Genomic DNA, 27513 nt, shown 5'->3' with positions numbered 1-27513 from the left:
GGTGCATTAGATATTTACCTGTCTCGGGTCACCCAGGGCCGGGAAACAGCTTCGGTGCAGGCTGCTTAATCTGCACTCAGGGCTGTGGGACTCATTCACCCTCCCACAAACCCAGAGCAATACTAACTGCGTGTGTTGAACAGGTCAGATCAATAACACGCCGGCTAAAATCTCACTTTCTGAGAGCCGTAGTATGATCTTGGACCATGGTATCAGCTTTCCCTGTACAAATACAGAAGATTCCTTCCCAAAGTAAACCTGGCCGAATTACTCTGTCCTCCTTCTTGAACAATGTTAGATTCCAAACTATCCAGTCCTTTAAGAAGAATATCATATGACAATCCAAGCAAAGTGTACTCCTCCTAAGCATCACCCCCCCAAGCAGGTTCAGCACTGTCTCTGCCAGCCGCCCTGGCCGCGTTGGAGCTGTACCTGCATGTGGTACATGTCCTCAGCCGTCTCCCCCACAGAGCTGTCCGTCAGGATAACCAGGTTTCCCGTCTCGCTGGAGGTGTGGGACGACAGCGAGGAAGACGAGTGTCGGACTGAACCAAGCAAGTTCAGTGGGCTGGAAGAAAAACGGAGACAGAACAAGGGCATCGTTATTTTTTGAACCCGTGTTTTAATTTGTGACGCCTGATTTGATGAGTACCTGCAGTTACTTACTGCTTTAGGTCACCTCTAGATGTCAAACACTTTTGAAAAATCAAGCTGAATAAGGCTAAACAAATGCATAAATGTGAGTAAACATGAAAAAAGTGCCAATGAGGTTACATGTAAGACAGGACAATAGGTAGGATGTAGAATTTCAGAATCCAAAGCCAGGTTAACATCATGTCATGGCCAGGGGTGCATGTTGGTTTTGTTTATAACGAAACATTCTGAAACCACTCTCATATTTAATGCTGAAATATGATGAGTGGGAGCAGCTTAAAACAACATTCCAAAGGAAGCCAAGGACGAGACACACAGGTCAAAGTAGAGTTTTCCTTAATGGATCTGCTGGGCTGCAGCATTACAGTTGAAGACAACTTTGTAGCTGACAGTAAATTGATACAGCCCAGCTGGTGTGCAGGCTGCACCCCCATCTCACTCATTAAATTAATTTTTAATTTGTCACTCTGAATCACATACACAAATGAGTATTTTGTATACTGTACAATCTCCCTACTTTGCCCTACAAACTAAAAAAGGCTTTACAAAGTGAGGAATTTTGAGGAAAAAGATTTTATCACCCAGACACCAACTGCCAAGCCACTGTAGTATAGAAGAACTACTCAATTTTAACAGTAAAAAGAATTTCACCATCCTGCCTTCATGCACCCAAGACCAAGTTCCCACAGCTTTTCCCGCCAGGCTTTAGGAGCAGCTGAGCTGTGCGGACCCCTCAAGAGAAAGAAGCACAAAAGAACAATTAAAATTTCGTAACTTCAGTGACATTCCTGTCACTCTTCTCATACTGACATGGATATGTACATTTTCAAATAAGCAGTTTTGGCTGGATACAAAAACACTGTTTTGCCCTGAAAATCCCAATTTTTATCCTCAATAATTATCTCAGTTTTTATAGATGGGTATATTCAGTTTGAATAAACATCTGCATTTTCAGATGTTTCTGTGAGGTCTCTGCCATTTTTTGGTATTCTGATCAAAACATCTTGGCAGCTTTTCTTATATTTGGGTTCTGATTTGATCAGAATTGTAAAAAACGATGTGAACACATTTTGATCCTAAAAAACGGGTACATGCTGGGTTGGATCATAAAACAAGCAATAAAATTTTCCTTTAAGAACCCATTTATTTGCTGTTTGCGTAACAGAAGGAGGAGAAGTTGGAAGCTCCCGTCAGACTGAATCTGGAGACCCGAGTGGCAGACGGTGTTTCTGTCTCTCCAGCCAGTAATGTGACGCAGTAACCCCTGGAGGTGTTTAGCGTTTGCTGCAAATGGGATTTCTCAACTTTTTGATTCCAATCCTCAATCAAACTTGAATAATTAGCACTGAACGAAGACAAAAGGCACTTCTGCGCAAACTCCTCCTGCAGCACTGTTAACTGCTTCTTAGATCCTTGAATTGCAACGCAACAGTGTGCAGAGATCCTAGAGATTTCAGTCGGAAAACCCAGGGTACCTGTGTCGATGCACCAGCTTTATGCTCTCTGGGCTCATGGGTCCATGCGAAACCAAAACATTGCTGCGCGGTGTACTGGTGCCAGAACAGGCTGGACTCAGCTTGTCCAAACCAGGTAACTCCTGCAAAGAAAACATACTTTAGCTAAGTTGGTCATGGAAATATTTTCTTCAAATTTTCTTCTCAGGAAAATCCTGATCTGTTTCCATGTTCTCTACAGTTATCCTCAGCTATCCTGTGTTTCCACAGCATAAAGAGCTTCAGTCCTTTACAACCCTATTTTCTGTTTATTTCCAATGACACTTTCTAGCCACTATTTCAGGAATTTGGGAGGAAAAGAGAGGCATAGTGTGGCCCAAGTTACAGCCACCTACATTTTTCAAAAGAAAGAAATGTGGACTCTCTCTCAGGAAAGGTACAGAATCAAACTGGCGACTGTGACCTGTGCGGATCTCATCTGCTTTGAAAGACAAAGGCCATATTTTAAAATTCTGGTGCTGTTATTTCTGGCCGTCCTTGCATAGTGCTCACTCCTAAGAATGGAGGGAAAAAGCCTTCAAGCTGCCTTAGAAAATACAGACTCCAGTTGGAAAGTAAAGTGATAACACACATATTTCAAGTAATTATTTTACATTATAGAATATGTCCTTTAGTTTGGTTGTGATCATGTTCAAGGTAGTGTCTAGGTATCCATAAAGATTTCGCTATACCAGGAAGAGGAAAATGGACTGCAAATTTCTGAGACCTGCCTGGCAAAGCTGTCTCAAGTATAGTTGTCACGGGATACTGATGTACAGCAGAGCACGCACGGATGGTAGAGGATGACAGTTGTACCCCTGGTATATACCGGGTGGTGTGAACCATGCTCTGGCGGCAGTTCCGTTGACTATATAGAAACTATAGACCCATAATAGTGCATGTCCTGATCACCAGAGCTGGTTGCTGTCTATGCAAAAACACTTCTGGGGGGCCTAATCCACGTCACACTATTCCAAATTATAGCAGTTCTTTCAAAGAGCTCAACATCTAACCCTTTCTGTTAATCTTTCTTCCTCTGTTATGTAAGACAGTAACTGGAAATTAAGCTTTACAATTGTTTTGTGATACAACAAAGAACATACAAATATTAAAAGTTCTAGTTTAAATTAATGGCTAAATTAACAGACTTATTAGGACTTCCTTCTTGCACAGAAATCCAAGAATTCTTTTGATGATTTGGCAATACAGTAGGTTCAGTTGATGCTGTATCAGCCCAGTTCTTTTGCAATCCTTACCACAACTGACAGAAGTTCAATCATAACCTCTGAATGATTCAAAATGGGAAAAAACAACTAATCAGCTTACATGGTACAGGCTGGATCGCATCATCTGGAACTGGTCTATCAGCTTCTTATGCAAGGGACGCATTTCTGGGTGTACAAATTTTTCATGGACTGCCAGACCCACTCCTAAGACATGTACCTGTTAAAAAGAAAACATAACATCACAAACCCAAATAAATTGTGTCGAAGAGACAGAATAGAAGCCTGTCCTGCAGTTCCATCGATGTGCAAGAAAAGTACGGTAAAATATGCCACTGTTCATTTCCCAGACTGCTGATAATGAAGCAAACCTGGGAGACCTGGCAAGTTCCTATCACTTCAACAAGTACTTTAAGTGTGAGACAAGTACATTTATGTCACGTTGGATTACTTTTGTTAAGAGATAACTGTAAAAAATTACCAGATTGATTCTCTCTCCAGAGTGAACAGTGTTATGTTCTCACACGGATAATTCATTGTGACAAAGAAAAGTCCTTCCACCCGGTGTCAGAGAAGGGGTCAAAGTTGCCAACGGAGATTTCTAGAAGGAGTTTCTGCTAATTGAGCTGAGCAGTGGCAGTGTGACATGCACAGTCACTCTTTCTGCTGCTCATTATTTATTTCTAAAGGTCACTTTTTCAAAGGTCAAACATATAGTATTAGTGATTGAATGAGATTATATAAGCTCTCAGATGAAAGAAAATAGTAATGATAGGCTTAAAATGTATATAATTCCCTACATGATCCAAAGTCTGTACAAACAATGACTAATTAATCTTCAGACGTTCTCTTGAGGATTGAAGGGAGATAAGCATTATCTTTATTTTACAGATGGGAAATCTGAAATGCAGTTAAGTGATTTGTTGAAGGAAGAGGCCTAATAGCTCTATTCAGACTTGGACACATTGTTTAACGGGGTAGATCTTGCCAAAGTTTCAGTTAAGAGGGGTGCGATTTTCTGATTCCACTCTCATCAAAGCATCCAGCTTTATCTACCAAGATGTTTCATGGAGATGCTAAGGAAAAATAAAACTGCAGATAGTATAAATAGGCGTTAAGTTCTCCTATGTAGCTCTGCCAGTTTAATCTCAAGCCTGACCTGGCCTGGCCTGACTCTGGTTATCTTTGAAATTTACTGGGAAGACATAATTCAAAATGCCAAAAATGAATGGCAGGCTTGAAACATGGCAAGATGTCTATTGGATAATAAATGGAAACAACAAAATTCATGTACTTTTAGCTGAGCTTCACACCTCGCGTTCCATAAGATTAAAGGCTTGTTTATAAACTCCTTGGCCATCTCCCCCCTCCTTTTTGTTTAAATGTACTTTAAACTCCTGTACCACAATTCTTTGCTTCTGAATGAATCAGTTGGATCTGGTATGTTTAGACTGACTGCTGGTGACTCCAGACACTGTAGCAATGTTCTTTTGCATCTGAGAAACAGTACCTGCTCCTGCATGAGTTCCTTGAGTTGTGTGATCTTCTCTGCGTCTCCAGGATGCTTTGTGATATAATCTTTATCAAAAAAGGCCTGTAAAAAAATAATAAAAAAAAAGCCTTCTGCTTACTGGAAGACATTTCATCGTAACTTGGTGTCAAAGGATGAGAGGAAAAAGTCAAAAAATCTTAGGAAAACTAAATATATTAAGCTAACAGCAGCAACTCAACTGTATTGCTTTTAGCACTCTGGCATCCGGGTAAATCTACGGTATGGTTTTAGCATCCTTGATGATTGTACTGAATCATGAATCTGACCAAGTGTCCCCATGTGACAGTGATGAGCAGTACCGCTAAGCCTTGTATCATCCAGCTATTTGAATTTTATAGAGCTTTCTTCACATAACTGCCTAAAGTTAAAGGAATTGAGTAAAGTGGTAACTAACGTAAAGGATGAAGAGTGTTCTCTTCACGGCTTTGTAGGGAAGACAGGTCCCACACCCCTTCACTGCTGCTGCCCTTCTTCAGCATTTGACCCTAGACTTACCTTGTGCAATGCAGAGTGTAAGTAACAGCTTGCCCAAGACTTTGCCAGATAACATACTGTGTATTTTAGGGTTACAGCAGGTCTGAAATTAGGCCAGGAAAGATAATGGTCAAGTAGCATGAATTAGAAGCTATTCCTGTTTACAGGCCAAATCAGTCTCAATTACTATGGGTTCCACTGCCTCTATTGCAAAATGGATTTATAATGTCATCAGTATAAATGCTTCACTCTTCCACCTGCCGAGTCTGGATTTCCAGGTAAGGCAAGTTTCATTCTTGAGAAACCCCACTGTCAACCGTACCTACTTCAGTGCCATATCCCAGCTCCGCCTCTGGGTCCTCCTGGTGACGTGTGGCTACACTGATGCAGAATAACCAAGTAGGGCTTTTCACCTCATATTTAGATAATGTGCTTGAAAATGTCTTATCTTGTTAAGTCACACTCTCTTTGAAACAGAAATGGAAATAAAATTGAGAAAAGATGATACTAAATTCAGAGGCAGAGTCTGTCTTACCTCCTGGTATCGTGCAATTCCCCCATTAACGGCTGCATCAATCACTCCGTTCAGACACATGCTGAGAAGATTAATGTTACCATGCATTTGTTTATGCTGGTACTGGCTTATCAGTGTTCTCAGCTCCTGGTTTTTGTTCTCAACCACTTGAATGGCATTTTCCAAAGGACTGACTTCAACCTCAAAGGCAATAAAATATACTTTAATTCCATGGACACTTCACTGAGATTTATTATCTTCCTTGTAATGAAATGATACTCTAGGACTGTTCAGTGATCTCTCTTAGTTTTTACTGCTTTGTAGAAAATTAGCTACATTAACAAACTTTAGTTTGTTAATGGCAGTGCTATATTTCAGGTCACCGAGTTGTGCTAACTTCTTTCTGTATACTGAAGACGCAGCAACAATGCATTTATTCCATCTTTTTGGCACTGTCTCCATTACACTGTCACGTTCCCTCAAATAATTCCCCTGGTTACGTTCAGCAGTTATTTAGACTAAGTGGTGGAAAAAGGACATACTTAATAATTGGTAAACTTCATCACTTTAAATTGCAACATTTCAGCCAAAGAGTTTTAAGTTGCCTATCCCATGTCCTCGGCAACTCATCATTTCAAACCCCAATTACAGGAACTGTGAATGTTACCAGTTCTCTTCTCTCCACTTCAAACCAGCGAGAGATCCCAGGCAAACTGTGAGTCAGGGTCAGAGTGGTACGTTCAATCCACAAACTCTGCAAAGAGTAATTGAGGATGTGAGGTACACGGTGAATCACAATCACATCATCTGCACTCTTACTACAGGTGCTAAGGGGGTGAAGTTCAGAAAAGAATACATTAATCTCCTGAGCATTAACTTACTTTGCAGAATGTCACACTGAAAGTCACTTGAACAACAAAACAAGACCAGGATTTGGTGTGCTCTAAAGCAACACATTCAACATTTCTATTGAATTTTAAAGGCTGACTACCAATTCTGTCATGGGAACCAAGCAGACATTGTGGACATGTATGGTAGTAAAGAAAAAAATTCCAGCCAAACAAAAAACCCCATCCTTGCTTCAAAATGTGTTTCTCCTGGCACTAGAAGAACTTACCTTTCAACTGGACACGTCAGGTGTGTAACCATTGGACTCAACAGCTACTCATTATTGAGTTGCTATAATCAAATCAGAGTTACTTGAAAGGCTACATGAGCATAAAATAATAAGATGGTATTCGCCTTGAAGAGATAAACACTTAAACACTGCGTATTCACTACTTCTACCTTAAATTCATTCTCCTTGTCCTTTGGGCCCTTGTGGAAAGGCCTGTCATAGCGGAATTTCCGGATGTTGTTGACTCGGTAAAAGCTCTTTATGCGATCAGGGACACGGTCCATTTGCAGCACGTCTATGTTGTCTGGGATGGGAGTCACTGCATAGATCTGTAAATCTGTAAATTATGTAGTCAAAGAAAGCCACGGGACATCAGACAGGAAATATCTCTCTACTGTGGAAAGAAACAGGATGGTGAATCCAGAAAGTCACGCTCCTTTTTGTTTTCCAACACTCTTTTGAGTGAAACAGCAGAACACTAGACTAGAACTACTCGGAAAGTCTGCAGAGTTATAGTACATCCCAGCCAGATTAAAGAGGAAAATACCTGAGGATGCAGAGAGTATGCAGCAAGACATCCCAAGTATCTACAGCAGGCAAAATACCCAGCTCCTGTTAGTGTTAATTACAGGTAGGTGCCTCACTTGTGCAGGCACTTTAGTAGATCTTGATGCGTTTGGGTACCTAAATATCTAATGTTTACCTCTGATAAATTTCACCGTAGATATTTCAGCTTTCTCTGCAAACCAAAGTTGTACCTATTTCATCAATTTGCAATCCAGTTTAATTAAACTGGTTTAACCTCAGTGTTACAGACAAGATCTCTGCAAGCATAAGCAAACCAGCCAAAATACACACAGAGACACAACCCCTCTCTCTGTGAAGGTATCAGTGTTACGTAGCAAAGAAGAGTGGAAAGCATATGTTAGGGAAGACAAGTGGAAACACCAACCGATTTTGGGAGATTTCACTTGCTGACAATGTCCTTATGGTTAAAGTCCTGCGCAGTATCCTTCCTGTGGTCACACAGGCCAAACAGCCACGTTCTCATGACTAAAATCTCCAGAAGTCTCTGCAGACCCACCAAATGTTACGTGGTTCAGTCCTTAAATGGATATGGCATTGCACTGGTTGCATCAAATCCCAGTACAGGTTACCAATGAGAAGAACGAGATTCAAAGCCTTAGGTATAAAAGGGTTCAGCAGTTTAAAAGAAAGGGAGATTGCAAAAAAACCCAAAACAACAACAAACCAACAAACTGATATGAAAAATAAAGACAATGGAAAATAACACTTTGGAATTCATATCTGTTCCCAAAAAGCATTCTTGAAGAGAAGGTATCAGGAATACTTTTAATGAGGGGTTGGACTAGATGATCTCCAGAGGTCCTTTCCAACCCCAAATCATTTTGTGATTCTGTGACACAAAATGTGTTCTTCTAATGGTAGCTTGCCCTGCCACTGAAGGATACACTGGGCATCACACTGCAGTATGGAGTCATCTGGGTGGTTTGGATGCTGCATTGCAATGGCTTGTGGGAACTCACTCAGCATCCTCTGCTGGAAGGCTTCCAGCCTCTCATAGTCATGGCCCCGACATACATATTCTTTGTTCTGCAAGAAGGACAAGCATAAATTAGTCTCCTTAAAAGTAAGTTAAATACTATTGGCTTTTATCTCACTTCAATTTTTACTGCTTCAAAACCAAAGATAAATGACAATGTCAATATGCTAATGTCAGAGTAAAACATGCATTTCACACAGCTGATAGATTTTATTCCTTCCTTCCTCTGTACAATGTATTTCATCAAGAAGTGCTGAATAAATAGACTATTCCACTGATCTCTCAACAGAAAGATGCCTCTGATCCATACACACGTACCATTCAGACCTACTGTCTTTTCTTATTTGCTTTTCAGACAACTGAAAAGGGACTATTTTTAAATTGGACTGTACTGAAACACATGAACCAAAACTTATGACTAAGTCACCAGCTCGGCTGTTCTACACTGGGAAAGCTGCTGTCAAATACAATTTACACCAGATGGATAAAAGTCCTGAGGATTTCATAGAAGAGAGGGAGATCTATGTTTATCAATTTACCAGTTACCTTTAGAGCAAAGTTGTAACAAACTGTTCACAAAAACCATTGTTTAATTATTGTTGTATTGTCGTAGCCATACAGTCCACCTCTGATCACGTTGAACACATCCTCAGGAATTCCCCTGTCTATCGTGGACTAATATGGGAAAGCCTCACCAAGAATTCTCAGTGGCCACTCAGCAAATTCCCCTTCAGCTCTAAAAGCACTTTCCTCTTGACAAAGAAAATTTCGTTTCTGCCAGTAATGGAAAGCTTGCGTTTAGATGTGCCTCTTGAGGCATTAAATCACTTGCGCAGAGTTCTTGCCTGCTTTTTGAGCCATCTCAAACTTAGAACAGCAAGACACAGGATTTCTAAAAGTCCTCAGTGTCGTAAAGATTGCATTTCAGTGTCTTAACTGTGTTACCACAGACCACCATTTTGACTGGTGTTAATGTCTCCTGACACGAGACCAACCAAAGCAGGCAAATTCTCCAATTTTGGTAGTTGCAACTCTCATACCTGTAACAATAACTAGAACTAGAGGGAGATGCTTCACCTTCATAAAACAAAGAAAGAATCCCAGCAAATGAGAGCAGTTCTCCCCATTCCATTTCTTGCATTTAGAAGCTGTGGTGTGTGCAATAATGTTTTGCTAATTGCTCTGGAAAAGGGTTCTGGCTGAGCAGCTCTTGATTTTGTAGCAAAATCAAAGAGAAAGCAGCAAAATCCAATCATAAAACATGGCCAAGGCATGCAGTTATCTTTGGCTTTGCATTTCGACTTTATGGAAGGGATCTCATGTTCCAGCTGTGACACCTGTCACTTTGTGTGCATCAGTGATGGCAACCAATGAACTGGGAGAAAAACTGCATGATGACTCTTGACAGCTCAGTCTGTAATGCCCCAACTTTGCAGCTATTATTAAATTTGGAGCAAGTCCATGTTTGAAGGTGAATCTCTTCATGGCACTTACTGCATTCTCTATTTTAGTTTTTGATTGCAGCAATCCAGAAAACTGTAAGCCTATAAATAAAGTTATTGTGATTCTAAAAATAATGCCCTGAAAACACCTCAAAGCTAAATTTAATCAACTCTTCAGACAGATGCCTACACAAGATCTCAGAACACAGCTTGTCAGGCCTTACTTGAACTTCTGGTAGGTGGAAGACATGGACAGTTTTAATTTACTTATGTAGGAACACTAGAAATAGATGCAGAATTTGCAGAAACACAAACAATGACTCTTCTAGACACCTTTGTCTAGAAAGATGTATCAAAGATATAGAAAGAAGGGGTTATTTTCTGTCTTATGCTACACAGCAATAAGAAAAAAATAAATGAAAAAAGGGCATTGGAGTTATTTGATCACTTGAAATCACTCCCATATCCATTTGAAAATTTTAAATCCATGTAAATCTTTTTCTTCTCTAGAATAGCTGCTTCCAGTCTCTTTACAGTGTGATCCATGCTGATGTGATTGCTAATGGGCTTAGTCTGCGCTTCGCAATGTGTACGCTGTATGGATCATTAGAGAGAGAAAGGAGGAGGATGACTTTTAATGAGATTGCTACATTAGTAATCTGCTATCAGAAGTACTGCTACCAAATATAATTGCAGAATTAACAAGGATTATAATTATGTACGCTCATGTTCTCTGTTAATGTCTCCAGCCAAGTATCCATATTGTTTCACCGTTTCGCAAAGAGTAAGTGCTGTGCACTGAAAACTCGTGGGGTGTTAAGGACACAGGCCACGCAGGACCCAAAATAAAACCGTAGGATCCATAATATAAAAGATAAACTGGGTTCATTGGTACTGCTTCAAATGTAGGAACACACATGTGCCATAATGATTTTGTTGTTGTTAATTTTTCTGAAACATCTGTTGTTAGATATAAAAAAGAGGAAATTGTCAGTTTTTCTGGAGATCTTCATGAAAGGGAAACTGCTGCTTCATACGGGAACGCTTGCCGTCGCCTGAGATCCCTCTGGACATGTGCTCTGCACACCAGTTCAGGCACTTACGGCACTGCTCAACTTCACCTTTGAATAATGTGAAGCTACCACTTTATCCACTGGTATTTTCACCTTGATTAACTCCAACTTGCCTTTACTTCCCACCCCTTTCTTCCATTGAAAGACTGTAATTAAACACCAGTGTTTAAATACTAGTTAAAAATAATATACTTAGTAACCAGAGGGAAAAAGAGTGCAATTTTCAAAATGTGTACCCTATGGGAAAAAACGGGACACAGTTTGGCTTTTCGTAGCTTCTCGCTGTACTGTAACTCAAGAGCGGTGCCATCTCTTGTCAAACCATTCTTTAAGAGAGCGCAAAACATGCTCCTCAAGTCCCTGAAAGCATCCTTCAAGTCAGCTTGTCCTGTCAAGCTCGGTGGCATCCACCAGCAATTTTTTAGACAGTTCTTACAGCAGTTGTCAGATTATATTCCTTCCTCGCTCTTAACTAGCAACAAGACATCATATGAACAAATATCCACTTTAAGCCTGATTCCTCATTAGGAAAAGAAGGTAATTTCACTTTTTAAACGAATTGCACACCCAGCTGATGCCGTATACACCAGCAGGCAATAAGCTCAAAGCGAGAACGTGTCCAGAGACGCTGCTTTTTGTTGAAGAGAGAGGAAATTTTCGCTTGTAGATCGCATGAGAGTCATCAGTGTGGTATTAGAGTCATTCTGTCCTGTGAGATTTTTTAAAGCGTGATAATTTGAGATGACGAAAATTAGTTGAGTAATGACCCAACATTGCTGCAATACAGCATTCTGCTTAATATAGAAGCAGTTTGTGCTGCATGTGCAGATTGTCAAAAATACACATAGGCGTGAGTCAAATTTCTGATCTCTGTTCCTAAGAACATTCCCAACGGACCACGTCCTTCAGTTCAGCCAGAAAGCTGTTTCCACTAGTGGAGGCGTAAAAAAAATAAACTGAATGGCAGATATTTTATCTCCACAGAAAAATTCAAAACCTGAACTGCTACTCTAAGCCTGGTCACTTTGTCATATTTTGTATAAGTCTGGCTTACCCGCAGGAAAAATGGGAATTTCCGACCATAGAAACCAACTCTGAAAAACTCCGGTTCTAAGCGCTGCTGTTCCATGATATTATCGTAATAGGTAGCTTCCATTTTCTGCAGAGGAAGAAGATAGCTGCTATCAAACTCTTAAAGCTGCACTTAAAACATTGGAATCTCAAGACACATTAAAATATCACATTACACTTTTGCCCCCACATTTTTTTTATGAAAAGACCAAAATTCTTTTGAAGATAAAAATTATTAAATAAACAGTCTACGTGGTGGAACAGACTATGGTATCATCATACTCATTTTATGGTTTTGGAGGTGACATATGAGAATTTTTCTGTTGTACCTCATTTTAAATTAAACAGGTCTTGCATGCAATTTTCTTTGCATTGCAGAATTAATGGCAAAGCTGAGATTAAGATCTGTGTTGCCTGGCTTACGGTGTCCTATTCTCTCCTACAGCTCAGAATCTATATCACTGTCTGGAAAATTGTATCAATTCAGGTGGGTTTGCCTTAATTGAGTTGAGGGGCATGAAATAGGATGAAACAAAATTAAATCTTCTACAGCTCTGTGCACCAGTAGGTTTAACACAGAAGAAAAAAAGGGGTTTGGAGAAAAATAAAAGGACTTTTCTCTAGTTCCAATTATTAGTTTTGTGGCACACGCTACCATTTGTATCAAGCCCCCTTGCCAAACCGAGTCTCAGCTGAAAGGCTCACAGGAATTCCCCTATAGCAAAAAGATAGTTTTTTGAAGGGAAGAATCAGTTTGACATCATTGCTTCCACTGCAGGGAACCCTAACAGCAGTTCTGACTTACAATATTGCATCAAGGTTTTGTTCTCAGTTCCAGTACATATTAACTCATTTTCTAAAATGGAGAAGGGCCAAAAGTCATTGAAGGAAGAATAAGGGAATGTGTTCAATGATGTGAATGGCATAGAGGAAAACTTTATTTAGAGTGGGGAGATATTCAAGTCACTTCAGGTCAACAGCGATTTAGGGCACACAGGTGAGCAAAAAGATGAGGTGAGTTGGTTTTACTGATCAGCTGAGATGCTCTTCACCTGCCAGTTAATATAGAGGGGGCAAGAATAGCTAATTTACTGATGTTTTAGGAAAGAAGTCTTGATGCACGACTTGACTAAGCCTTTAATAAGTAAGTTTGCGCATCATTCATGACCACTTTACTGATTTGGTACTTCCTGTACACCAGGATAAATTGTCAAACCGCTCTGTTTTAGATGCCTACGATAAACAAAGGCACAACCGAGATGGTCACTCGTACTCTCTTTAGGGCCACTTTGAGGAAAATACGTTCTTCAGGCGTGCAGTTCGTGAGACCCAGTTAGACAGACACCTATCTTCAGATGTGAATAAATTTGACTTTTAAAGAGAACTTAAACCACTGTGTATAAGAATACATCCACATAGCATAAACCTTAAATTTGGATATAAGCATGCTACCCCAGGGGACAAAAGCAGATGACTATTTTCACATTCATAAAGCTTTTAAAGAACAACCAGAACTTTGCCTTTTTCTGATGAAAGCATGATGCTGCAAACGTGCCCTGATTTCATCATGTCTTTGGTTTTACTGAAGAACCAGACTCTTGTAAATTGACAAGAATGCCATCAACGTTGCCTTCTCCATTCCTCCTCTCTTGTTCCTCTTATGTCAACTGAGGCACAAGCTGTCCCTCGTATTTTTGGAATTAAAATGAAATATCAATATATAATTAAAAAAAAAAAGATATTTTATGCAAAAATATATATAAATATGCAATTGCAGTAGCAAGTGCAGCTCCTGTGTGTGCGCTGTCTCCATATACTCATGGGAGTTTACTGCTAGCAGACTTCGGAATTACTTCAGTGGACCTCCAAAGTCATTGAAATGAATCAATGGCAAAGGAGTCACTGTAAATGTGTGGAGCTGTATAGGGAATATGGTCATTTTTTAAGTTCAGAATGTTCTGGGGAATGACAAGGGAGGCTGCAAGAAGAGGAACTGCTGCTACTGACCCGAATCCAGCTGAGGCTCTGGTAATCATAGAGACTTTCGTACTGTATGGCCAGTTCTCTGCACAGCGGGATTCCAAACTCCCAGCTCTGTGAAACCAAAGCAAATTACACTCACAGCAAACAATGTTATTGCCAACTTCATTTGGTACGAAATGCCAGGGCTTAGATGTGAACATGCAACGTGATCAAACAGTTTCCATTAAATATCAGATTAACTCCTTCTTCAGGATGGTAACGGAGGCGTATGTTCCACTGAAATTAGACACATATTCTGCTTGTTACTGACAGTTCACTCATGAGACGGGGAACTTATTTGGAGAAAAATAATACAACTAACATTTTTTCTTGTTAGACACCCCTTCAACCCACCCCCAATATCTCCTTTCCTTTCTGCACCAAAACTCCCTGGAGTAAAGAGTCAGGGCTCAGCTCCCCAGCCAAGCCCCTTCCCAGGGCTGCTGCTTCCCACTGAGAGCACGAACTGTCAAGCAACGGGAAACAAATACAGAGACAACATCCTCAGAACTGACCCGTGTTACTGCACTGAGTGACTATCCATATTCAGAACTGAAAGCAAAACTCATTTCTTCAACTTACAGTCTGCAAACAATAGATCTTTCTAGCACACCATACCCATCGCCCTCAGAGGCGAGGAAGAAAGAGACTGAGTTTGGGCAAACCCACGTTGAGAGAAAGACTCCCGTTACCCCACTTGGCTTTTCCGAGTGCTTATTTTACACCCTTGAACTGAAATCTCGTCTCCCATCATCTTTCACCTGCACAGACTGGAAGCCTTTTGGGGGAATGGCTGTTTCTTACCATAGTTATTTAAAGGTCTCAGTTGAGCCTTTATTGGATTAACTTTTATGCATTACTGGGCTAACTTGCCACTTGTTTTACCTGGGACCCAGTTGTAGTGAAAACAAAATTAATGTGTGAGTTAGATTATCACCTTAAATTTTAAGAACATTAATTACAATATTGTAAATTATTGGTAACAGTAATAAACAGTAATTATGTAGAATATTAGTACTTAATATGTAAATAGCTTTTCTGTTTATATGTACCTTCACTTAAAAAAAGTGAATCTTTCCACTGTTTGATTTAGTGTATCAGGTTCTTTATAACACTGCTCTTTAAGCACAGGCATTTGTAGTGTCTGTTCTCTCACCCGTTAGACCAGCAAAACTTTTTTTTTCTTTGAATAGCAAAACCAGTAAGCGTAAGGACTCTTCTATTAAAAGAAGGGATAGTTATAAGAATTAAAAAGGCAAAAATAATGATCATACACCTCTTTAGCTTCAGTTAATTACAAAAGCTTACATAAGAACTTGCTAAATAAAAGATTCTTTCAGAATCAATTTGGATATTCTGATAATAGTTTGGGATGATGGGAAGCCTGAGATTTATTTAGATAAATAGAATACATACAATAGGAAACGAACTGAAGGAGCAGTTACTTGAACACCCAGAATATTACTCAGGTCTTTGTGATCTCAAATTAACAGGATTTTTGCTGTGGGTTGTCAAATCCATGACATACAAACTGATACACTGAATTGGGATCAACAACATTAACCAGTTCAGTGTTTGTATTTGCAAATACAAACATCATTGCATCTTTTTTTTTAGGTTTCAAGATACTTTACAGAGATATTATACCTAGATTTTCAGTCCTTAGCTGATCTGTATTTATGTGAAAGCACGGAAAAGTCTCTTCTAAAACAGCTGGCCAGGAATAAATGGCTTCTGTCACACAGTGTGAGCAGAGACTCACTTCCAAATGGACGCTGTGGCTAAAGCCTACACAGTTGCTCTCTGTCTTCGCTCAAGGTGATCCTGAAGACGTCACCTTGTCACGCTCCTTTTCTGATGTGAATTAAATTAACAAAATGTAACCACTTCTTTTTTCTCTTTATACCAGCTCTTCTACACATACCCTGATACTATTCCTGTCATCCTAACTCAGGCTTTTCTCTCTTTCTTTCAGTTAAATTTCCACACAGAGAAATTCCACTGTGCTAGTTCAATGTTCTGTAGATACAAGACAAGATACAGAAGCGAAGAAACACAATATACAGGTAAATTATTAGAGAGAAAAAAAGAGTTTGCAGATGTTTGAAAGGAAGAGAATAAATGGGTATCTGAGTCACTGGGATCCTGTTTTAAAATCTGTGATGTCAATGAGTACCATAGAATCATAGAATCATCTAGGTTGGAAAAGACCCTTGGGATCATCGAGTCCAACCATCTACCCCACTCTACAAAGTTCTTCCCATCTTCACAGTGTAGAAATTTAATATGTATATCCATGTGCTACACAAGTGCCACTTCCCTTGAAAGCATCATTCCTTCTCCTCTTCAAATAATTTCCGAATGTCTCCACTGTTAATTTCCCCTGTTACTGCTTTCTCTTTTGCTGACGTCTGATCTGTTCACATGCTCTGTATTATGTCCTTCACCTGAAAAGCACATTCCTATGATATTTATTGCAGCTTTCTCCTATGGCACCAGCAGGTCTCAGCTGAGTGCTGTTGACTGCACACACGGAGGCACAGATAGAGACAATCAATGGCAACCTTTATTCACTCGCATCCCAATGTGCAGATTTCTTTTGGAAATATGATTCAAATGAGGGTGCACAAGAGGAATTAGTTCAAGTGTTGGGTATGGAGCACATGATCTAAAAATGAACTGCTGTGGAAATACAGATTCCGGTCTCTCACAGCACTTATGCTAAGGAGAATACACACTGGGATGGTGTGATGGGAGCTGGTCAGAATTTTTAGTTAATAAAATCTAGCAGTGAACTGGACAGAAAAGGTTTGTGTAGATTTCAAGCTATTGCTGTCCAGCAGCATGATCAATCGGGTTCAAACTGTTCCATTCGGCCTTCAGCTACAAAACTTGAGTTTTAACAGACAAAATCATAACCGTGAATTTTTTTAAAAAAATAATCTTCATTTAAAGTTATGCACTTGCACACGCTGGTGACTGAGCCACAAACCAATTCAAAGCACAGCAGGCATCAGTAGGAAGGAGCACATGACTGGAGTGAAGGCTAAAAGCACTCTGGAACACCTTGTTCCATCCCAGCACAGGGCTGCTACCGACAACATTGAGAATGGGAGTTACACAGTTGTGCACTGCACTGCGGTGCTCCAGGCCTGCCGCGGGCCGTGCCACCACCCCTTGCCCTCCATGGGCACGGCCCTCATGTCAAACTCACAAGACCCTCTTGTGCCCATAGTTTTGCTCCATTCCTCTGCTGAGAAAAATTTCCCATTAACAAATGCAGAATTTTTACACCCTTTTCACGGTGCTTTGACCCCCTTACTTGAAAGATGCCAGGAGCAGCACGAGAAACTTAACTCTAGAAACACAACTGAAGGACACAGAACAACAAATTCTGCTCTTTGGGACCTGAGGAAGGACCATTTGAGGGAAATGCAGAAAGAAACTATCTGACACAAACTGGGGGAGGTGAGTTTCTTCCATTCCCTGAGCTGTTCCTGTTACACAGCTACACAAAGAGCACTGAAAAGCAGCAGCAGGATTTGGCTTCTCAGCATCTTTCACTTCCATGGTTTGAGTGACATACATGCTGCTTAAGTGGATTATTTAGTCATTCAGCTCCCATTTACAACGAAGGAGGATTAAAACACAAAGTCAAGTAACTCCAAAAACATCCAGGGGGGAAAACCTCAAGAGGTTAATGCTCTATAATCTGTTAGGAGTTTTACAGCAAAATTACATCCGTCAAGTTTTTGTTCCCCTTTAGTGCATATATGGATTGCCTGTTTTTGTCAAAAATACAGTCTCACTTGTTTTACGTAGTCTCTGTATCATCTTTGTCTAGTCACACAGCACAGTGTGACACTGCAAGATTTGCACAAGTCCATCATTTATTTTTTTAAAGTGCAAACTGAAAAACCCTGAAAGTTTCTGAAACTAAAAAGAGAACCTTAAGCAGTATTATTACAAAAGAACAATTCTGGTCAAAACCCTCAACTCTTCTTAGTTAATCACTTCCTCAGATATAGGCCATTTCTTCCTACACACAGGAATCTGACTTCCTTTTGCAGGTTCTGTAGGGAATGCTTCTGCCAAATACAACTTTCTATTCTCAGGGCTAGGAAAGAATGATCTGGAATGGCAACCCCATATGAACCGAATCACATTTGTATTTAATGCCACTGTCATCGCCATCACAGGCAAAACCAACCCTGAGGCGCACACGCAGACATTATCTTCCAATAATATAAGCTGGAGGAATTTTTCAAGAGAATGGAAAAAGCTGAAAATGTTCTGACAGATGATACCACTTCTAAGGTTCACCCTCTGAAATGTTCCCAAAATGCCATGACACAAGGGACTATAACACCTACATCTGCAGTAATTAAAAAAAAATAAAAATATTATTGTAGGAAAACCATACTGAATATGTGAAATTGCAATGCACCGATTTTCTTCTTGTGCAATGGGTGGATCTGCACTTTAACCGAAAGCCACTTTAAAGTAACAGTGACACTGAAAAGAATTAGATCTTGTTTTTAATAAAAGGACTTCTACAGTGTGTTGCCTGCCATTTACTTCTATAGGTTAGAAACAAAACAAGTCCTTAATGAGTCATAACACAGCAATTTGCATGGACAACTACAGAACTGCAATCCTGCCCCCCAGCACTAAGGACCTGGCATTCATAGAGCTCTCTGCCATATTGGGCGTTTCAAAGTTTGGTTTAAAGGTATAAAAATGTTTTGGTGTTTTTCCTGTTGGCCTACCCTGAACTAGTGCCAAACGTTATACAGAATGAAATACCCATATCCATTTTCTTATCTGTTTTTTTTGCCCAGAGAGCAAAGAAGCGATTTCTCAAGGTATAAAACCTTTCGATATAAATTTACTTCCAGACTACGGAACTGAGATGACAGGCTCGCAAGCCCTAAGGAAGTCAGGAAAAGGGAAGGAAGCTGCTGGAAGAGAGAAGAAGTTGGCATACCTTCCCTTTGTTGAAGTAATGGATAATCTTACGGCACAGACCTTCCTTACGTTGCCACTCTGACTGAGATGGGTAATGCAGGAACTCTCTCAGAGGTCTGTCCTCCCACTGAAGCAACTCACAGTACAAAAGCAAAGTAAATGCAGCCTCTGTTGGAAATGCAATTATTGAACACTGAATCAATGACAACAAATAAATACATCCAATAGGTCACTAGATCTGCTTCTTAAACAGTCTGGAATTTCTGATTTACAAGTTGAGAAGAAATTCTGAAGTCTTAGATGACCAAAACAGCAGAAAGGTGTTTCCTCTGAACCTGATTTTTAGGTACAAATCTGTCAGGTTTCTTTGTAGTAGGTTTACTTGATGTAAATGCACAGTCAGATATTCAGGTATGTAACCAAATTTGGGGCCTGCAGCTGTAAACACAGCTTGGACAACACGGAATTGGAGTTTATACAGCTTCTACGTGCTCCCTAAACGCTACGATGCAAGGGAATATGGCAGATGATAATATAACAGTGGTTTGTGGTTTTGTGATTTGAATCTTCCTCTAATTTTAATTCCACTCTTATGATTTTTTTGATCAATCTTCCTCGTAGAACACTGTAATGTAAAATTCAGGGTTTAACAGAACAGCCGCATGGTTGCGTGGGCACAAACATACATTATTGCACTTGAGGGAAAGGGCTGGACCTCAGCTTCTTATCTTTCCAACTTCCACAACTTATTCAGACAATTTTTTTTTCAAAAGAATGAATCGGATGTTGGAGTATAACATTGGGAGAGTCAAAAAACTTTCCCTGGGATTTCAAACAGACCTCAGATGATTTCTTTCTCACCTGTATAGTTCTCGGCCTGTAAGTGCATGTCACACAGCTTGTGGATATAGCGGATGTACATCTCTTCCTTGTTAATTTCGGATTTATAGAAATTCTGTGAAATTAAAGAGAGTTGTTATTGAGACTCTTCCTTCATTCAAGACAATCAGCAGCAGCTGTGTATCTATAAAGGTACTGAAGAGAGAATACATTATTAGCATAAAAGAAAGGAAGAATTCTTTTCACATTCACTCTAATTTAACCCACTAATTTTATCATATCATGATTTTTTTTCAAAATGAAGGTAGTCAAAAGCTGAAAGAAAGGGCAAGAGAGGTTGTAGAACCTCTGTCACAGGGATACTCGAAACTCAGCTGGACAAGGCTCGGAGGAATGTGACCTATTTGGCCCTGCTTTAAGCAGAGCGTTGGACCAGAGACCTCCAGGGGATCCTCACAACCCCTGTCCTTCTGTCATCCCAGTGCTTGGATTCTGAAGCTGCACTTGCCTGACACAGATTCCTGCCCCAGCTTTTCCCATCCCGGTTTCGACAACATCACACAGAGATAAAGGAAACATCTTTACCATAAGGTTAACGGTGCAGCCAATTTTCTTGTTTTCCGTTTCATCTCCTTTCATACAGTCCCTACGAAAGCAGAGCAATGTTGAAACATGTATCTGCAAAAAAAGTCCTTTTAAAACAAATTTGAAGCTATCTTATATCCTCCAGTTTCCTTGGATCACAAACAACAGTTAATCATATACTGTATTTCACAAAGTTCCCCTAAGAAAATTTCCATATTATGGTGTAAATGAGAACTGAGTGTCCTTTTACATGTCTGCACCTGAACAAGCACCTGAAATGACTGCTACTTCATTTCTTTCAAGAATCTAAACAAAAATCAGGTAATAGTGGCCAAAAATCATCTGAATGAAATATCTACTATAAATGTGAAAATTATTTATCCAGATATTAATGTTTAATGGTTTTATAGTCAAAGGATTAGCTTTCATAAATTCAGCTCCCCGATGTAGTGCTGGCCTGCTGAGAGATGAAACCTGAGTAATTTCAACCAGATTACTAACTTGTAATAGCTAAGTTAAATCACAAAATTTATCTTTGGTTTCTGGAATATTTTAGAGATTATACCTATTCAAGCAGTAAAAATAGTTAAAGGCTTCAAAAATTGCTAATCTTAAGTTGAAAAAATCACATTCATTTGTGAAAAAGAGACAAAATTTTTAAAGCAGTGACACAGCAAACTGTCTTGAGCTCACACTGCTGGGTGAGCTACGGGGCAGCTGGACTCCAAACCTGGGTGTTTCCAAATTCCGATGCAGTTCCCCGTTCTGTTCTGGGAATGAAAAAATCTGCTGTGTATTTAAAAAAAAAAAATCAATTATAACCTGGTATCTGTTCCTCAACTAAGCATAAAAATGTGTACCTGTGTATCAAGGTTGTGTTGATAGCAAATTTCATTTAAAAAAAAACCCAGCTCCCTTGCATTCTCTTTAAATGTGTCTCAGAGACCTGGTCTCGCACAGGAGTTGTTCAGCAGCTGTTGTCAGGAAACAAACAGGAGATTGGATCCAAGTGGTAAGGGTAACAAAAAGAGCAAACTAAAAAAGCACAGAACAGGATTTGGGGTTGCAGAACACCCAGCCTTAGGCACAGGGTTTCATCTATAATGAGCAGCAGCAGAATAAAAAATTACTTTAACTCTTGTCAGTAGGTTAAAGATAGAAATATCTGGGGCAGTTCTATATAGTTTCAAATTGTCTATCATTCCATAAAAACAACTCTGAGTGTGTATGTATGCATGTGTGTGTGTATATTATCTGTCTCTCTCTATCTGAAATTAAACTATTTTCTTGTAACTGAGGCAAAGCTCAGCCGTATTGACACAATAGTCCTGCAAACGTCAGTCTAAAACTAAACAGAAGATGGCTAATTCATAGCGGAGTCTTGCACACACGAGTCACCAGGTGACACGTCAGACTTTCCTCACAGCAAAAGTTTTCCAGCCCTGCAGGTCTAGATGAGGCATTCAGCTCATGGTGGCTCAGGAAAGCATTTGAGATCATTCCCACATTTAGCATCTGTTTTGCTGAATTAGGCGAGATCATTTCCATGATAGAAAGAATTAATCATTTAGCAACCTGAATAAATCTTAGTACAAAACTACGAAATAGAAAATGTCTTTATCTTTGCTATTATCAGGATTGAGCTTAGAAGAATGAGAAGTGGGGCTCTAGGGATGTAGACTTAGGACCTTTGCTCAGAGCCCAGCAGCAAGGAGCCTACACAACACTTGCCAGCAGAGCAGCACGCAGCTCGAGAAACAGTACAAATACTCTGGGTAGAAAAGAAATTTGGTGCTACCTCTTTACACACTTCTTAAACTTAGAATGTATGACTCTTGCTGCCAGGTACCTATAGTCCAGCAGGCGCTCCATGAGTCGAGTAACCGATGTAACGAAAGAGATTCCAGTCTCCCGCCACGTTTCCTGCTCAATCTTCTCCAGCAAACTGTTTGGATGTGAAAGACAGGGGATGAGGCTCCCAGGGAAACAGTGCCGTACATGCAGAGAGCTGCAGACAACTTCGTTTCTCCCTCGTAAAACGAATCCATAGAATTACTCTCTTACCTGGGATAAGGCCCAAAGAGCTGGGTTCTACTCCAGGCAGCATGAAGCAAAGACAAGGAAATTACAGAATGGACAGGAGAAGGAAAAATAGCTTGACATTGCCATTGAAAGGCTACGAAAAACAGCAATGCTCATGGCAACAGTTGATTCCCACATTACTACCTGTGGCTTAAATTCTGCTAAGAGCAGTCAGAAGCTGGAAGGGAATCTAAACCTAATGCAAATACCTCTTCTTTGCTCATCCCTACATAAATTGCTCCAATCAGCAATCAACCAACCAACACTGAATCACAATTTATTTAAACCCTAAATAAATAAAGGCAATCTTTTCCTTCTCAGCAAACTAGACAATAAGGGAGACAGCTGTGAGGATTAAGAGAAGGCAAGAGTGAGAGCACTGAAAATCATATTTAAAAAGTGAAAAAAAAAGAAACCAAATTTACATGCTCGTTTCCTGAAAGGGGATCTCTGGTCAAAGAACTTGCCACTTTTATACTGGCAAGAGGAAAGAAATTCTGTTGGGTGTCACACATGTCCTCACAAGAGGCAAACTCTGCTGTACTGGAATAATTTCCAGCTGAGGGAGCCAATGCACATTTCAGCAGTATAGTTGAGACAGTAGAATTCAGGATCAACCGTTTATTTCCCACAGCATTTATTAACTTTGTGGATTTTTTTCCTCAAAGTTCACATTGTTCTCAGAAAAGTCAGTAGCAAATATAAACTACAAGGCTGCTGGGCTTCCAGGCTGCGTTTCTCGGGAATACATGCCGTTTCTATCATCTAAAAATAAGTAACAGGTCACGCTCCCTGAAGTCTTAACATTTTGGGTAACAAACGTCTTCAACTGGAGCAAGGGCAGTGCACAATATTCCTCTTGCCAGGTGAATAAAAAAAAAGAAAAAAAGAAAAGAAAATATTTTATTTCCTTTATCCCTGAAATAGACTTATGTTATCTGTACACATAAAGTGCCAGACTTCCCGAGGCTGAATGTGCACAAATCAAAACTGAATACCTTGACATGCTTCCTACGGACAAGCACAGGGGCCGGGGCAGGCTTATCTGTCTTGAAAATGAATGAATGTGCAATTGCAAATTCAGAACTGCAAGGATTGGTTCTAGAGAAACAAAGGTTTGTGCCTCAAACTACCAGCACACTACTGGGGCCCACATAAAATTGGCTGGAATACATGGATAAAATTCTGCTAATGATCTCTGTGGCTCAGTGGAATATTAAAAGATTTAGGCTTGACTGCTTTGGAGTCTCAGAGTTCAAAACAAGTCCTCTGGAAATAAACTAGGATCACTGGAAATGAGATTTGGAGACAGGTCAGTAATCAAAGATAACTAAGTGGAGAGTCTGATGTAGTCTTTAGGTTTAACCTTATGAGTTACTGGATTTTTGGTGTGAAAGGGAGCAGAAATACAGGGTCATGATGGACTCTGGAGGAAACAATTCGCAACTGATGAGCCAACCAAAACACGACCTTCAAAAATTGGAAGCAGCAAAGGAAAATGCTAAGGAAAATCCCTTTTGCTCTAACAAGGCCTGGCTCGCCAGACAGCGCACTGTCTCTCTGAACAGCCCTAAGGCCAGGAGTTCACTTATTGCTATGTAAAAAGAGGCACTGGCTCCTCTAGCAAATCAATTTTTGATGGGAGGATGATAACTACTTACCTGTGCAGCCTTATATTACATTTCACAGAAGACAAAGAAGAATTTAGGTTTTTATATTCTTTTCAGAATTAGAGGGCCATATTTCTATTTCACTGAGCCACGTCACGAAAAACTGCCAGAAAGCCCTTGAGCGCTTTCCCTGAAGGTCAGCACCATGGCAGCAGCAGCAGAGATCACTGCTCCGACCCTCTCACTGACCCTGACCCACAGAGTGAGCAGAAACGGGCGTAGCTTACAGCAGGCTGAAGAGTTCCCTGTAGTTCTCATCACCTTTTCCTTCGGACACCAGGCTGTCCAGCTTATCGATCAGCTCCGCTTCCACCTGCATGAAGAAGCGACTGGTTACAAATCAGCTGTTCACGTAGAAGACAAGAGCTCCCAACACCAGAAAGACTGGAAGAATATTTTATTTCTCCTGCCCTGGGGCTGCCCACTTCTACGTGCAAGTGATTTATTTCTCTGTGGCTCAGTTAAATGGACATATTTTTCTCATTTTGCAGTGAAAAAGAAGAACTAAAACTAAATTATCCTTTTGCTTATCAGGGTCTAAATGAACATCCCAAGGGAGGTAACACTGCTTCTTCACAGGAATTTCTGACGTTTATTCTCTTATCAAATCACTCAGACACGCTTTCTGTGAACGAGTGTGTCAGATAAACTATATCCTGTCCCGTAACAGAGTATCCATGCAGAGAAATTAATCCATGGCGTGATCACCACTGGTCTGCTGTGATGGTTCTGCTGGTATGTAATTGATTTCCAATCATCCAAGCTTCATTACATTGGAAGATTATTTGTTCATTAAACCCAACTTTTGTCAAGTCTCTCTATGATCACATTATGCATTTTCTTTTCACACTTACATAAAGGGCCACAACACTATCATTATGTTTTTCTTCCCTTACAAAGGTTTTTGAGTATGTATTCATTCCCCCCCAGTCTAGTAAGTGCTATTATCAAGTTTGATATCAGATATTCCCATAAAATTGATTCAAGTGCAGAAATCAATGTATCTAACATTAAACAAAAAAAAATTTAAGTAGCCTTGGAAATCTTGTAGAAAACGTACTTTCAGTACTAATGAAGACAAAAGTTCCTAAAGGTTGAAACTGTTTGCAGAAATATGGCTTGTTTTTATTTAGAGACAAGCATAGCTTGAGTTTCTCAGCTGCCAAATTGCAAAGGAAGCAAAGATGAGAAGGAAAAGCAAATCACCCAGTGGCACACAAATGGAATCGGTGCTCTTGTTGCTGAAATCATTAAAGGGAGACCTGATTTAGTCCATGAATCAGACTGCATCATGAGCCAGTAGCGCTGAACAAATAACCTTGTTAAAAAATGAGCTACTGAAGAAAATAAAAAAGGGCTTGAAAATGAATTTCCAGGATTTTTATGTTTTCTGACAACCAATTTTATTCAAAAAGTAAAGAGAAGTTCAAAATTAAAAAAGTCTACCATCTCTTTGCTTGTGATGTACAGTGACTTTACAGAAATCAGTAGCGCGTCTGTCCAGCTGCCTGGCACTACACTGGGCAACAAACATCCACACGGTTCCAGCAGCCGATGGTAGTAAGGTTTAACACTTGCCCCTCTTAACTCTTTCATTCTCACTAATACCAATGATTATTCTGTCTTTAATCTTAGAAAGTTACGATACATGCTTCACAAAACAGTGTGGAAATTTGCTCCATAGGTAATTTAAGAAATATTCTTGGAGCTCTTGTTTAGAATACATTAGTGAGTATAAAAATTAAATGAAGATTATGAAGAGTTCATCTTGACAGAGAAAGTATAAACAGATCCAGAGACTCAAGATGACTGTAGGTACTTATAACTGTAAATGCCAGAGCAGGGACTGTTCTATTGTTATGCTAAAACAGCAAAAAGAGGACCATGATCGAATGCTACTGTAATAATAATAGTAATAATAACAGTAATAATCAAGGGAGTTGAAGAGGAAGAAAAACATCAGCTCCTGGTAATACTTTTCCACATGGCCTTTAATAGGTTAGGGCATGGAAGGGGTCTGTTATTCTCAATAGATCAGATTTGACATTTTAATGAGACTGTGGATAATAAATAATCATGTGAATTGTGATAATTTAAATAAAAGCATTTACTACTTCAGAGCATTTATCTGCAGATACTTGCCCCCATTATTGCCCCAAACACAATGAAGCACTTCCGTCTGAGGATCAAGTCCAAACTGATCCTTCATTATTAATACTTTGCACTTCAGGGGTCTGCTTTGCAGTGGAAAATTTAAGCCGTTCTCTGACCGTGAGTGGGCAACAAAATGAGAAGCCTCCTCTTCCTGTTCTGCAATCAGAGCTCACAGCAGGTGGAAACTAGAGAACTGATCCTGGGCATAACCATTCCAGGAGAGCTGTGACAATTTCTTAAAGAATATAAAGTCTCAAAGTCTGTTTCAAAGCATGGTATAATTATTTAATTATTCAATACCACTTCCTAGCTTGAAATTGAAGACAGAGAAGCAAAGTATTTTCACAAATACTGGCTAAATCTTTAAAACTCCATTTTTGCTTCTTAGTTTGACACATTTAATGGTTGACTAATAATCTAAGTGGAACCAAGGAGAGCAGTGAGAGCCCGCTACTTAAAATTCTCCTCCTCATCTCCAAAGTGATGAGCACTTTGCTTCTCTCCTCTATGCTCATGGGAGATGTAGCCTGCTGTGAAGTGCACTGTTTAAGTAATCTTGGGAATCTTGTAATCGTTTCGTGAATTATGCTGCAAATTTTCTATTTTTATATATTTCCATGGTATCTTCTTCACAATCAGATCAACAGATACAAACTCCTTGCTTCAGCTGGACACTGCAGATGGACAGAGCAAGAAAAAGAATTCCACAAGTGCTTGGGAAGTGACTTCACCTGTTTGAAGTTGCCGTTCTTTCTCTGCTCCCAGTCCATCATGTCATGGAAGATAGGGATCATGATATTCCGGACTTCTGGTTGTGGAACAAGTGTAACACCAAGAAAGGGGCCAATCATTCCCGGAATAAAGTGAATCTTATGCTCACCTGTGCAACACAAAGCAACTGTAATTAAATAAAAGCCTTCGTTACGTGTCACCGAGAAAATGGGGAACCCCTGCAATAATGACATAGACAAAGCAAAAGGCATGAGGATTAGAAAATCAAACACGTTCTTTGCCT

The 27513-nt window shown here is 39.9% G+C and overlaps 1 protein-coding gene across 1 annotated transcript in view; it reads right to left on the bottom strand.

Annotated features, from left to right (window-relative positions):
- DOCK3 (dedicator of cytokinesis 3) overlaps window positions 1-27513 on the bottom strand; it is a 195197-nt gene that overhangs the window by 12879 nt on the left and 154805 nt on the right. The window contains exons 34-51 of the mRNA XM_074151695.1: window positions 27230-27378; window positions 24572-24657; window positions 22657-22683; window positions 22442-22537; window positions 20593-20653; window positions 20029-20122; window positions 19187-19335; window positions 14185-14271; window positions 12161-12265; window positions 8500-8641; window positions 7198-7364; window positions 6578-6664; window positions 5932-6111; window positions 4881-4964; window positions 3474-3590; window positions 2130-2251; window positions 433-568; window positions 235-316 (exon numbers count right to left, since the gene is read on the bottom strand). Coding sequence (XP_074007796.1) covers window positions 235-316; window positions 433-568; window positions 2130-2251; window positions 3474-3590; window positions 4881-4964; window positions 5932-6111; window positions 6578-6664; window positions 7198-7364; window positions 8500-8641; window positions 12161-12265; window positions 14185-14271; window positions 19187-19335; window positions 20029-20122; window positions 20593-20653; window positions 22442-22537; window positions 22657-22683; window positions 24572-24657; window positions 27230-27378 — 1971 coding nt within the window. The remainder of the gene's footprint in view (window positions 1-234; window positions 317-432; window positions 569-2129; window positions 2252-3473; window positions 3591-4880; window positions 4965-5931; window positions 6112-6577; window positions 6665-7197; window positions 7365-8499; window positions 8642-12160; window positions 12266-14184; window positions 14272-19186; window positions 19336-20028; window positions 20123-20592; window positions 20654-22441; window positions 22538-22656; window positions 22684-24571; window positions 24658-27229; window positions 27379-27513) is intronic.

This window comes from Numenius arquata, chromosome 8 (assembly GCF_964106895.1).
Source record: "Numenius arquata chromosome 8, bNumArq3.hap1.1, whole genome shotgun sequence".
NCBI classification, from domain to species: Eukaryota; Metazoa; Chordata; class Aves; order Charadriiformes; family Scolopacidae; genus Numenius; species Numenius arquata.
The sequence above is the reverse complement of the archived record's forward strand: the minus strand, read 5'-3'. Positions and strand labels throughout refer to the sequence as shown.